Below are 14991 nucleotides of genomic sequence, written 5' to 3'. Positions count from 1 at the left end.
AGAGACAACATGACAGATAACTGGCTTCAGCTACATAATGCATAATCAGTTTTCCTGGTAAATCAACTGGAATGGGAAAAGACAGACATCACAGCCACCTGGGTTGACAAACAAATAGCAATCCCTGTGGAGAGCTGCATGCTACACTTTCATACAGTAGCATCTAGAGTTTGCTGGGTCTGTATTCTGTGGTGTGTGTGCTCTCCTTCAGTGCTTTGATTGCTGCCACCTCCTTTACAGAGTTTTGAACCACCAACATGGGCCACGCTCACCTTTATGTCAAAATAACATTGTGACTATAAACACAGGAAATGCATTCCTCCTTCTTCTGAGTAACAGTAAGGTCTTCTTGCCAGCAAAATGAAGCAGCTCTTAAAAGTGCATTGAGCTGCAAGCAGGAAAACAAGCAAACAAAATAATGGCAGAGATATGAACAGTAACTGAAACCAATGGGAATAAAACTAAAATATGCAAACAGCAACAGTCTGCAATTCCCAAGTTGCAGTAGGAGCTGTTCATACAAGTGGCACAATCAAAAAACTACTCTGCAGATGGCTGTTGTATCATCTGGTTGATTATTTAAGACTCAAGAAGTCCTGCAGGGCCTTCTAGTCCCTGGCTCCCTCATTGTGCTAGGAATTCCCAAGTTTTTTGCCACAGCATTGACCCTTACTTTGCTTTCCTTGTCCTGATCTTGGGCAAGTGCTTCTGTTCAGGCCAAATAAGTTCATTTCTACAATCAGAACACTCCATCTGCTCTGTTTACAGCTGGAGAGTGCATGGTAACGTGAGCTGTGGCAGGGATAGTACAACAAGACCTCATCCTTAGTTTCCTCTCTAGAGTAAAGAATGAAAGCACAGTTTGCTAGAGGCCTGTTCTTCATAAAAATTTAATTTTCCACAGAACTCTGTATAAACTTTTTCCGTTCCTCAGGCATACTAATAACAGAATAACCACAAAAATATCACAATATTTGTCATGTGGGAATAGAATATTTCAAGGCGCGGCCATGAAAAGGAGAGAATCACATGCCTTCAGAGACACCTTTGGAGTATTTTGGACTAGGTAAAAAATACAAATACAGTTCACACATCCACAGTTACTAAAAAGGAATTATGCCACAAGATAGTTCCTGAAAGCCATCTCCTTACAGAAAACAAGGCATATTTTCTTTGCAGAAGTAACTAAATCTATTGAATGATGAAACCATCCCTAGATGTATGTCACCTAGACAGCTGGTCCTGGAGTTGGAGTTAAATGAGATCTTGAAATGCTACAATTTGAACAGCTTGGTCTTGTCCTCAAAGGGATGTCAGAACAGGAAAATTAACAGGGATGCTACACTACTTTTGGGCAGGAGGTCATGAGACCAAACTGTCACAGAGATCACATCTTAAATCTCAATTCAGAAATACTAAATAGATTCTGACCTTTTAATTCTAATTTTACCCTTCATCTGCTTTTACCAGTTTCATTTGAATTTGTGTTCTGAGTTAAAAGAGATGTAAATGTGTGAGAAAGGAAAATGAGGAAAGATTACCAGGTGACTCATGACAGACTTTCCAGCTACAGCCCATGTTATTTAAGACAAGTTCTTGCTCTTTTAAACAGCCAGGCAGGTAATTCACATATAGATTAACTGGATCTAATTGAAAAAAATACATATTGAAAAACTGCATCTTCTCAAATACAGCTATCAATCAAAATTGATTCATTTCCAAGATGAATACTGATGTTTACCCAACATTTTAAAATCAATTGAGTTGAAGTGGTTAGTTCTATATCTATCTTGATCTGCTCTAAGAGAAATATCAGTCATTGTTTATGTAACAAATCAAAATGCATTATGAAACTGGAGGATAAAATTTTAAGAAGAAAATATTTCAAAGATTACGGTTCCTAATAAAGCTTTGGTAATGGTATTTTTGACAAAAAAAATCCTTCTGAAATGAAATAAAAAATGCAAAACTCCTTTTGCATGACTGCAAGAAGAATTAGACCAGAGTAAGGCTAGGCTAAAAACAGGCTAAAAACATTTAATTAATTTTCTAATTATTTTTCTCTATCAAAATAGAGGGTCAAAGAGACGAGGGCCAAATTTTCATCTGATGAAAATGAGCAAAATATATTGAAATCAATACTCAAATACTTACATAATTCACCAGGAAAATTAGACCATTTTAGAGCTACTTCTCCCTCTTTCAAAACCTAGTACGAATTTTTGGCAATGCGCACAAGCTAATTTTATTTCTTTGATAATTTTGCAAAGTGAAAACAGTTTTGCTTCTGTGCTTATAATCTTGTCACATTTTTGCTTCCCTTCCCCCTCTCCCTAGCAGGGATCATGCCCTTCAAGGGGAGGCACAGAATGATCTCATGACAAAAAGATATCAAGGACTTATGAGAGAAAACCAGCCTCCCAGCACATGTTCTGCATCTAAATCTGAGCTGACATCCATATCTTAACTGATTCAATTCTTCAAAATTGATCTATCTGCTCCTCAGTATTAGCTGAATCCATAAACCATGGTAAAATTTAAAAATTTATTATGATCCTCACCTGGATCATAAGCAATGTGGTCATGGAGAGGATAGAAGAAATTAAATAAGGCTATTTCTTCAAAGATATTTTTCAAATTAGTATTTAAAAATGAAGACACAAATTACTTTATGTAAAATTTCTAATGATTTCTTACTATCCAGTTTTCAGAATTATATTAATACTACTTGGAAACCAGAAATTTAGGCAGACTAATCCTGAGAAGTTTTTAAAACTAAGATCTGAAAAGGATTATTTTTCCATTTGAATGAAATCTGCAATATGTCCAATTGCAAAAATAATAAAGCCAAGAAATAGGTGAGTATGAATCAAAATTAAGAAGTCATGCTAGTAAAATGTATGCCTTATTTGTTCCAGGAATAATCTATTCACATAGAAAAATATATATTTAGGAGAGAGAAAGTTTAGCAGATCACAAGATGCCTTGCAAGAAGTATCTTCACTAGCTTTCTTTCTGCTTGCTTGTCCCAAATGTATTTCTTGTTTCTTCTTTCTGTTTCCCTATTAAATATCTTATTTCAAATCATCTGCCTCTTCACATTTTTCTCTTACTCTATAATTATGCCTTTTCCTACATAAAATACAAGCCAGAGAGTAGTGAAATAAAAAGCCAGTTCATGCTAGTAATTTGATATTGTTTGGTGTCTAAAACGTGTAATCTGGGGAATATAGCTATCTATATAGAAAATAAATATTTTTGATATAGAATGATTAGATATAAGAAAGATCAGACAAAAAAAACCTGATGGATGATAAACTTTCCTGAAGATTTTTTGGGGGAATGTTTTTAATTTTTTTGGGTGTTTTTTTCATTTTGGGCTTGTTTTATTCACTTTGATTAAAAGGTATCTACAATTTAATCAGAAAATAAGAGAGTTGCAAAATTAATTTATCACTACCTAGGTAACTTTTACTAAGCTTGCTACATATGAATGAAATAAAAATGGTGTAATTCAAAGGTCAGGGGAAATTCAAAATCTACAGAAGGATCATATTGCCATTTCTGTTTTTTTGCAAACATAAACTACTTCACATTGCAGCAGCATGAGAATATAAATGTACCATTGGAAGGTGAGTTTCTCTAAATTTCTGTCAATGGGTTGTCATCAATGCTTAAGAAAATAACTATACTGTATTTTAGATAGACTGTATAAAGTTCTCACGGTATAGATTTTTTTCCTGGGCATTTCCTTTGGGAAACTGAAATCAAGTTTAATCATTGCCTTAATATTATATTCCATCATTATTGTATAAAGCATTTGTGCATTTTCAAGCCAGTCACTTCCTTGAGGCATGAAGGAAACCTCAGGACACAATCTTTGGTGCAAGCTTTTTCCTCTGGTCTGTCACTTGCAATATCAGTACACTTTCCAATTACTTCTAACTCCAGTCTGCTGTAAGCATGAAACAAGTGCTTAAGTAATACTGACCTTTGAAATAATTCCTCTTCTTTCTTGGGGCATGGTTTTTTTTCCTTCTAGAGGACAACTATTAGCAATTTAATAAACCAGAACTATTGGCTAGGAAAACAATTACAACAAAATTTCTGTCTCACCACTCAAAATGTAATATATTGCTATACATAATTACAGTAAAAGGGTTATACTGGAAGAGTGTTATTTAAGTGCCAGTAGCAGGATTACTGTTGTCTAGAAGCTGAGCTCTTACCAAGTTGAGTGATTGAACTACCAGTTAGGGCCTTTCCCTTAAATATTTAATTAAGTGTAACATATAGCTTGGTGTGACATTGATTATTTCATTGACTTGGAACTAATCCATAAGTCTAAGGAGTTCACAAGTATATTTGATAATACAATCTCTATATATTCCCAAAGTGGAATGAGTAATTTTCTCATCAACATGTTAGATATGGCTGATATACAGCATCAAATCTGGGCTGAACAGAGAACTAGAAGCAGAAATGTCCAGACCACATGACAAGGCCCCCTGTTATACCATCATTCAGGGTTTCCACTGCTGGAACTCAAAGATACCTTAGGAGGGGGTACCCCTCTCCCACTTTAAGCGTCTCTGAGACATCTTTCCCATAAAACTTCACATTTACATGAAAATGTCTGCCTTTTCAGTTAGAACTGAAACTTCCTTCACTTACTTTCTCCTTCATCTCAGATCTCTTTCTTCCCCGCAGCCATCAGCCTCTGTTCCCACTGATGTCTCTGATCCCCCATCAGCTTCCACATTCCATGCTTAATAAATCATAATTATTTCCCCCCTTCCTGTCCATGGTTGCCCTTTTCAATTCAATTCTTTGTTTGTTCTGGTCCAGGAACTTGTCCCCTAGGAGAGCTTCCTCCTCTGCCGCCCCTTGGTTCCAGCAACAGCATCACAGCAGCAAGAAAAGTTCCCAGCTCTACTAAGCAAAAGATGTACACCATAAACATTGTGTATTGCTAAGCACAGAAATAATCTCAATCTGAGCTGATTTATTCTCCACACATCCTGATATGGATGGCATTCTTTTATTCTTTCAAAGTAAACTGCCAACTGCCTTTTGCCAAATGAGTTATTTCCCTGCCATTAACAGCTGATAGCTCTTCTGTATCCCTCTTCTGCAAGACAAATGCAAAGTACAGGAGAGTAGTAAAGTATCTAGAAGCATCATTGTTATCTAGAAAATTATTTCCTGTACATTAGATCTCTGCCATGAAAAGATTTTGTCCCACCTGTTTTCTGGTAATAGGGCTAAGATTTTTCTCAGTAAGAATCAAAAGGAAAAATGTTACCAAACTAATGAAAACCCGCTCTTCTCCCCAAAGCATAGTTCTTTCCAAATCCAGATCTTCCTTCTGTGGCTGTAGGGAGCTACTGTCTGCGGTGTGGAATAACTTAGATATCATCTGAGAGTTGTTTCTTGCAAATCCTGCTACAATTCTGAATTCCTGGTTTCCATTTTGCATTTTTCAATCCCTCAAATCAATGCACTGGGCCTGAGTCAGGCCGAGAGCCATGGGAAAGCATTGGAATGCTTGCAAAGCAATGCCAGGACACGAAGCTATGCATGTAAGAGCATTTACCAGGAGGGTGCTGCCACATACTTGAGGATGAGGACACCCCACTGTTGCCAAGGCATACACTTGCCAGCAATACATCTCCCCAGTTGAAAAGCATTGCTGATGTCTCTTTCTAGCCCCTGATTTAACACACTTGGCACCTCTGGCCCAGCAGCAGACCTGCCAGTTGGTTGCCTGTCACGAGATCTGAAGCAGAAGCAGAAATGTTTGGCTGCACATTCAGATTTGCTGGCCCTGTGGCAGGGAAGTGAGAGGTGAGGGCCAAAGATTAGTGCCACGCTGAAAATATAGAGCTGCACAATCACTGTCACTGAGAAGAAATCAAAATTGCTTTTCTTTTCAGAAGTTTATTTGTGAATGAAGTAACTCCTGAAGACTTTAAACTATGGAGTTCGCGAAAAACTTGACAAAAGAAACCTCCCTGCATTTTTTTTTCCCTTCCATGGACATAAGTAAGACACCTATGTGCCAAGAGGGTCTGAGGCTTGAAAGTGTCAGGTAATGACTTAAAATGGGTTTCTAGCTTCAAGTAGTAGGTGACTGGTAAATCCCTGATTGCTATAAAACTGGAAAATGAGCTGAAGCAGCTGAGTTGAAAGCTCAGGGTGCTTTCATAACAATCTGAGAAAAGTTGGAGGCCTGTAATTATATTTTGGCTTCTGACTTTTTCCTTCCTATCTGTAGCAGTCTGGAGTACTTTTTCCTCTTGATCTCAGAAATGTTCCCAACAGAGAAAAAAAAATATTTCTGCTTCGGAATAAAGGCATTTGGCTTCAATTTAAGGAAAAGACATGCTCAGCTTATTCAAATGAACAAACTTATGGAAAAAAACAGGATTTAATCCTTGATTAAAAAAACCTTGGAGGTACAGTTTTATTTTTGTATAGGAGGAAAAGAAATATGCTGATATTTTAAGGCATCTGTATATTACCAACACTTTCACCCTCAGCCCCCTCCTTACTGCAACCCTCTCAAAAACCCTTTTGAAATAGTGTAAAGAACTAAGATTGCTGATGGATGAAAACCAGCTATTTTATAAGATGCTGCATAACTGCTGAATTTGACAAAATATAAACAAATTGCTGTTTTCCTACCGAGCTCCTGTATAAAATGTCTATAGATATGCTCTACATGTTGGCTAAAGCCATAAAAAATAATAAAAATTGATGTTAAAAATTTAAGCACATTAAGCTTTGTAATGGATGAAAGTGTCTACCCAAAAAACCCAGTCTGAATCACATATACTGGAATTCAAAAGACCCAGCATTTCAGAGTACTTACACTCTGAAACTTCTGACTAGCTCAAAGAATTTCTGAAGGTATGTATCTTGTTTAGACAAAACAAATGTGGCTTTTCCATGAAAGAGGAGTGTTAGAGTTGATGGTTCAAGAACAAGATGCATTGTGTTTGCACTTGATTAAAATGAAATATTTTCTTTCCAATTATATACAGTGAAGCATGTCTTCATTTACTCTATAACTCAATTTTGTTTTACAAAAGCACAGATTCAAATTCTGTTCTGGATAAAGAGACACAGTATGTTTAATATCTGTCACCATATTGTTTTGTATTTTGCTGTTTACATTTTCACTGCGGACCTTAAAGAGCTGTAAAGAAAAGGAGCATTAGTGCTGCAATTTTGCAGAAGCTCAGGGTCAGGCAGCCACAGCAACTGGGTCTGCATACAAAGTGTCCTGTCTTTGTCTGTGCACTGCTTCCTGTCATCATGTAATGGCACTGAGATATCTCAGTATGACAGACTGTCCTAAGTGACATCCATCATTAATATTCATCCAGCCATTTTATAATGTATGTGTACTTTAAGCTTGTATCTACTGATATTCTTATCAAGCAATGGTGTTTATGAACTATACAGCAATTGGAATGGTTGTTTAAAGGCCAATCTATTCAAAACCACAGACAGACAGCCAGCATAATGATTTGGGATATCTTGCATGAAAGACAGCAAACCTAGCAGTTAATATCCTACTAAACAATACAGAGGAGAATAATTTGAAAAGAATTTTATAATTGTATATAATAGTCATTTCTTCCCTCAGCTTCTGCTGCATGAACAGGTGATAATAATGAAAAATACAAAACAAAGTTTATGTGGGAATAAAGGTAAATTGAAGTCTATACTTGTGAAGGTGTAAACTTCACAGAGGAACAGCACAAAGATTAGAACTCTTAATATATGGGAACCTGTCCACAAAGTTGTACCTTGAAAACCACCATAATAGCTGAATTCTCAATTTTGAATATATTGCAGCTTCTTCCTGAGCTTTAGCTTTGTTGCAAGCCTTGCAGTGTGTTTCCATTAAGCAAAATGGCATACTATAAATCCTTTATATCTAAAAACCTGTTTATATTTGTTATTAATAACATTAAGAAATGTTACTCAGGCCTAAGAAAGCCTTTTTAATATTTTAGCATATTTGTCTCGTGAAACATCTATTCTATGTTTTCTTTACGGTTTTAGCATTTCAAACAGTGCATCTATGTGAGTAGTTCTAGAAATATATTCTGGGTCTGAGATTAGGAGCCAGAAAAGCCAAAACAACTGTATTGTGCCTTTCTAAGTAACTGAGGTTTATAATTAATTAAAACTTATTATTAATGCCATGTAATTAAAAGGTTGAACCAGTACAACATATACTGATGGAAAATTTTATGGTTTTGAGGCTATGCTCTGTAGTTATCCCTTTAACAATAGGCAGAAATACAAAGTTGTGCTATTCACAGTAATTGCATGAAACATTTCACAATAATGTAGCCCAATAATTGAAAATTTACCATTCATTCAAACAATTTCAGCTGCAGATTTGACAACCCTAATGTCCACCATTAAACCCATGGTTCACACAGGTAATTGGGGGGTTGGCATTGAATGGAATAAAAGAAATTATTTACTTAATTTTGTACTTGTAAAGTAGAACTGACTTGCCTTCCAGTCCTCCCTGCAAGATGCTGAGTGAAAGGCTGAGTGCAGATTTCCACTTTTTGTTCTCGCTCAAGTGCATTTGGATGACATGCAGGGGTTGACAGGGATTATATTCTATCTCTAAACAGGATTCTTTTGTAACTAACAGAAATTTTGCTCATTGTTAATTATAAATTCAAAAACCATAGAACAATAACATGTTTGGGGTTGGAAAGGACCTTAAAGATCATCGAGTTCCAAGCCCCTGCCACAGGCACGGGTACCTTCCACTAGAGCAGATTGCTTAAAGACAATTAAAAGGTCACAAACCATTTTGAAGTAATAGCATGGACTTCTATAACTAAATTGGAAATAGTGCATTTTTCCATGCTCATAATTTCTGCCATATTATTGTCTTTTTATATTACTAGCTATTTTCTGTCTATATCACTAGCTTCCAATACAAACGGTACAATTTGCAAACTGGGATGCTAAAGTTGCACTGGAGAAGTTAAAGTCATGTTGAAAATCCAGAAGAGATTGCAGATTAATCATACACTATGTATTGAGGAAGAGTTTTTCTTTTGCACAGAAGCAAGTACAAAAATGGAACCCAGCAGTACAAAAATATAGCCAAGAATTTATAACATTGATCTATTCCACTAATGTATGCAGAAATTCACAATGATTAAGATGGTCAGATGCAATATCTTCTAAGAGTGCAGTGTAAAGAATTTTTCTTTGTTCCTTTAAAAGCACAAACTTGCCAGAAAAAAGACTGGTTTGAGATTACTTTCCCAGACAGGGAGGACAAATTCACTTACCAATACTAAATCACAGCATTTTCTCTTTTAGATATTAGTTACTTTAACTAGATTGTGCTTGTTCTTTGATTATTTGCTATATCGTCAAAGAACTTAAGGGGATGGAAGTGTTTATTCAGAATTCCATCTGCCAGTTCCCCTATAAATATGATAATCTTTAGTTGAAAAATAAATTAGTAAACACATTACATGATAAAAAATAGCTTCTATAAAAGTCAGAGCCACAGTCTTTTCTCAAGAGTTCATCCCAGTTTTCATTAATGTTTCTCCATTAATGTATAAGAGTTCAGTTTTGTCCCAATGACTTTCCATTATCGAAATGGTTTTGGTCTAAAAAGACAAATGACTTATTATACTACAAGTGAATAATTTGCTTCTTTTCTTAACCAGATATATCACTAATTCTACCTTTCATAAGGAATAACTCCTCCCTCCTCCTATTTTAAGTAATAGTATACATTTGCCTAAGTAATGAAAATGAAATTACCTTCCTTCCACATTTATTATTACACATCTTCATATCAAAATGCAATTTAGGACAAGGTTAAGTAGAATAAATATAGCCTCTCATTTCTTTCCTCATTTTGTCTATTGCTGTTCTACTGATTTCAACTGACAAGAGCATTGAGCTGGCTGGGAAGCAAGGTAAATGCAGAAGGTACTATGAATACATTATCATCATCTTTATTTAGCTGCACCATCAAACCCTATAGAAAGAAATGACAGCAATTTGGGAATTTTGATAGGCTGAGACCTCACTTGTAGTACAATATTCATTGACCCTGAAAGACATAATGTGAAGGAACCTCGAGATGCACAAAAATATGGGCAACAAAATATCAAATTCACATAAGGAGGCTTCACATTTAAATTACACAAAAAACCAAGATATTTTGAACATACATTAGGGCAGGATATGGTCCTTTGAATGTTATTCTCAATGCTCGTACCAGCAGCAACCGTCATCTGCAAAAGGGGGCAACAGAGATTCTGCTGAATGGAACAGAATTTTGTACAGTACTACAGTTTATTTAAATTACACCATACTAACAGATGAACGTGATCATTCAAATAAACTTATCCAAGAGAACACTGATGTCGCTCAACTGAAATTCACATAAAGAAATTGAAAGTATTGTTACATCTCCTGGCTCATGAAGTACTGAGAACAACCAAATGGTAGATCATCTTTGGTGTTCTGCACTGTGTTCACAGAAGTGGTCTCTGAAGCACTGGACAGTCCAATAACGAGGGAGAAATAATCCCAGCTCCATGGCTGACTTCTACCTGAGGTCTCTACATAAACCAAGAATTTTACCTGTTTGTGAGGTTTGAAGAAAGTAGGACCTTCTCCCCCATATTTAAATGTTTTATGGAAAAACATCAAAATAAATAAACCTATTCAGTTATTAGGTACAATTTACCTGTTAAATTGATATTTTTTTCATGCTCAGACTTCCGTCTTGCATCAAACAACCATAAGAGTATAAAAATAGTAGGAAAGAAGCTATCTGCCTTTAAAAAATCTGGAAGTCCCTTCAGCTTCTGAAGAATGTGTTTCAGCATTGAATGCTATTTTTCCTCCTTTTTATCACTTTCTAATTTATTTCTGCAGAGCCCAATACCTTGACTAGTAGGCAATCTGACCAGGCAGTATTTCTTCAGATTGCAGAATTTACTTCAGAAGAAATTAACAGCAGTCATTTTTGAAAATTCTGAATGTAAAAGACCCAGCATTTCTAGACTAAACCTTTAAACTATTTCTTTCCACTGCTGAGAGCATATGTAACAATACATACAATGTTCATGCTAATTATAGTTGAGCTTAATCACTTCTCAAAGTAAATATTGACTAGGATTTATTTCTGTGATTATTTACTAACTCAATAGAGTAAACCTGGTATTTAAAGCAGGCAAAAATACAGTATATAATACTTGGATTCAAGTATTTTTAACATATGGAAAACACAACTTACTGCAAGATGTGTTTTACCATAAATTTACTACTATAATTTGAGGAAGTTAAGCCTGACTGTATATTACAGCTTACTTTTGCAGTAAACAAAAGTGTGCACATTATCAATATATTTAACAGCCACAGGCAGGTATTCATGTCCATCTATCTTCAAATCCCATAATTGCAATGATCCTCACATTTTTATTTATAACCATTTTAAATACTGGAAATACTTTTAAACTTTCAGTCTTTTAAAGGTGAATTATGCAGTCATATAAGAAAAAATTGACTTTTAAGAAAAACCTCTCTGTATGCTGACAAGTTCTTAACTTGTTTCTGTCAATTTCCCTTTAAATTTACAGCCTTAAATATTTGAAAATATTTTTATAATGCTATTCTCTTTACTTAAAAGATATTTCACTTCATACAGAGCAGCTACTTTGGAAAAGATAATTTCTACACAAAACAACTTCATGTTAATCCATGTATCATGTTCAGATGTATTTATATCACCACTGTTGTTCCAGAATTTTTTTAAGGAAAACACAATACATATTATATCAGCATGGCACTTTTTAAAATAAACAATACTTCAGCACAAGTAAACACACACATTGTAAATTTTACCCATTCAGTCTCGTGCATCTTTATTTAATCATGGTTCAATGGTTCATAAATTACATCTCTGTGTGCACGTGTATATATATATAGGTATACACACACACACAACTACTATAAAATGTTGAAACAAAAGCTTTTGGAATAAATTTTTTCACATTTTAATTTCCATATGTCTGATACATGATTTTTCTGAAAATTTTGCACTTATGTTTAAAAAGGTAGATCTACTGTATACTTTTGACTGCTGCATCTGAGCTCTATTAACTAATTTATTCTTGCTGTTCACTGTTAACAGCAATATTCTTTCAGTAACTTTATCATAATTTTTCAAATTATCTTATAAACAATTTTCCCCCTCTTTCCCCTTGTAAAACTGAGGAAGACCCATAAAAGACATAGCGACAAAAGGTATGAAATTAATTCTGGCGAATTCAATTCTAGCAGCTGACAGGGTTTAAGTCCAGTATTTTCACTCTTGGGAAACTTAACATAGTTGGGAATGAGTGACCCCTGATACTTCAATGCTGTAAGGCTATTTCCTTATAGCCATAGTAATTTCCTATCCAAAATGTCAAGTGTAAGAAAAGTAATAAAAATATTCCATTAAAAGTATAAAAGTGGTGCATGGATTCTAAAATTGTTTTTCTTCAAACAATGTTTGTTGAGGCAAATGCATCACATAGTCATGAAGATATTACTGGCAATCATAGGAGGTACAAAATTCTATGAAAGAGTTATGCATTGTAAGTAGTGCAGCAATTCCCATTCATGCATGTTGATGAAATATTTATTCTATTCAGGAATGCATCTAATGGTATAGCATCAACTTAGTATTTTGTACCTTAGTAACTACATTATATTTGAATTAATATTTATGACACTTCCTATTACAGTTTGGGTTTTCTCCTTTGGAAAATGTTTAACGGAGGAGAAAATTAAAGTTTAGCAGAGGAGAAAATAGGGTTAAAAGAGAGAGAAAATTCTGAAAATGAATCTCTAGAACATGCATATATTCTTGCTTGGGATGAGCACTTTGGCTACTATTTGCTGTAAACCACATGCAGGGGGGCACAGATCCTCAAGCTGTATCCTACTGATGGACTTAGAACTATGTTTTCCTACTGATGGACTTAGAACTATGTATTTTTCTTTTGGATTTCCACATAGAAGAGCCTTGCGTGAGGCTGTGACACTTCTGAAAATATTTTCATAAAATACATTACCTATGAAATGCCCTCTTCTAGGTGCATACACAGCCAAGCTACATCTCCTGGGGTTCCCAAGACCACGTGAGGCAATAATCACAAATAATGGCACACATATGCAGCAAACTGGCCTGCCTGTCACAACCAGATGGAAATAGTGACAAAGGATATATGAGATTATAATTTCAAGTTTCTGTGGAAGCAATAAAATTAAATTGAGTTTTACCTAATTCTCTAAATTAACCTATGAGATTTAGGTCAAAATTCATTAATTCCAACACTCATATTCCTAACCTTAAAACATGAAGCAACTGCATTTTAAACTAGTTACTTATATTGGGCTTACAAGTGATCTTGCTATCCAGGTCACATGAAAAAGAACATATTTTGCTAAGCACCAGCATCATTATAATCCAAACCTTCTTAGCTAGTCCCCAGTCAAAGCTCTGGCAAAAGCAGGAAATCCTGCACCCATTTATGATATGAGCCGTACAGCTCTAATTTCAAGGCCACATCCAAAATAAGGACAAGGAATAGAAAGTAAGAAAGACAAGAAAGACAAGAAAGAAAGTAAGATTTTATAATAAGTGGTATGGAAAGCTGCTGAAAAATTCAAAGATATTCACTGAATAAACTTAATTTGTTACTATATTGAATAAATAAGGGCAGAATCTTTCCCAGTTTTTTTTGAGTCTATAATTAAGATTTCGGACAAGTGGAACCTACTTACTAGAAAATAATGATAATCCTGCTCTCAGAAATAAAAAAAGTCTCCCTTGGAGCAATATTTGTACATATGTATGCACACACAGTTTGCATAAATAAATATTATGTTTGATGATGATAGTCTCCAAGCCAAAAAAAAAAAGGTATAAAGAAGTAACAAAAACCACCTATAAGCAATCTATATCAACATAGCTGTCTGGTATTTCTGCTGACGTGTATGCACTTTGTCCATGGGAGCACTCCCACTGAACTACTGGGAACTTCCTGTCACTGCACAGTGAAATCTACGTGCAAAAACTGCCAAGATCTATTCCTTAAAACCTCATACGTACAAAGACAGACCTTGCAGTCTGCACAATAGACTTGCCACAGTATTGTTACATGACAGAACAAGGCAAGCTAATGCCTTATTAAGTGAGCATTTTAAAGAGAAAATAAGATTCAAAAATATTTATTTACCTGTATCAAACTAACTGAACTTTCTAATTATTCTTTGATTAATCCCTTTAAAAATATTTCAATAAAATCACCACAGTTTAAAATCTTACATTTACGCTAGAAAATATCTACAATATTCTTGTAGGAGATGCTTATTACAATGAATGAAGATTCAGAACAGTGATCACAGAAGGAGAGTTCGAGTTCATATATCCATTAAAACATCTCAAGATCAAGCCTTTGTGCTTTACCAAGGCACAGAAATAATTCAGGCATGTATTCTATCATTAAAAATTTACTAAATAAAAAGACTCTAAAAAGGAACTGCCTGAATAGTTCTCACTCAAAAATGAAAAAATATTGCCTTGCCTTTCCTTCGCAATTGTCAGAATTTCCTCCACATAAGTCTTTTCAGACTAGAAGTTTGTTGTTTGTTTTTTAATTACAAGTGCAGAAAACAGAGGACATGCTCATTTCACAGAAGCACAGAATCATCAAGGTTAAAAGACACCTTTCAAGATCATCTAGTCTGGCCATCAACAACCTGTCACCACTATAATCACCCCTCAGCCATATCCCCAAATGCCAAAGGCCAGACACCTCTTCTTGAGAGCCTCCAGAAACAGCGACTCCACCACCTTCCTGGGCAACTCATTCCAATGCCTAACCACTCTTTCAGTGAAAAAATTCTACTAATATCTAA

The 14991-nt window shown here is 35.1% G+C and overlaps 1 protein-coding gene across 5 annotated transcripts in view; it reads right to left on the bottom strand.

Annotated features, from left to right (window-relative positions):
• PPFIA2 (PTPRF interacting protein alpha 2) overlaps positions 1-14991 on the bottom strand; it is a 287287-nt gene that overhangs the window by 130261 nt on the left and 142035 nt on the right. For 3 of the 5 annotated variants that reach the window (XM_031055533.1, XM_031055537.1, XM_031055535.1), the window contains exon 3: positions 10245-10307. The exons of the other annotated variants lie outside the window; for them this stretch is intronic. In XM_031055533.1, the coding sequence (XP_030911393.1) occupies positions 10245-10307 (63 nt within the window). The remainder of the gene's footprint in view (positions 1-10244; positions 10308-14991) is intronic. 5 annotated transcript variants of the gene reach the window in all.

This window comes from Geospiza fortis, unplaced genomic scaffold (genome assembly GCF_000277835.1).
Source record: "Geospiza fortis unplaced genomic scaffold, GeoFor_1.0 scaffold166, whole genome shotgun sequence".
Classification (NCBI taxonomy): Eukaryota; Metazoa; Chordata; class Aves; order Passeriformes; family Thraupidae; genus Geospiza; species Geospiza fortis.
The sequence above is the reverse complement of the archived record's forward strand: the minus strand, read 5'-3'. Positions and strand labels throughout refer to the sequence as shown.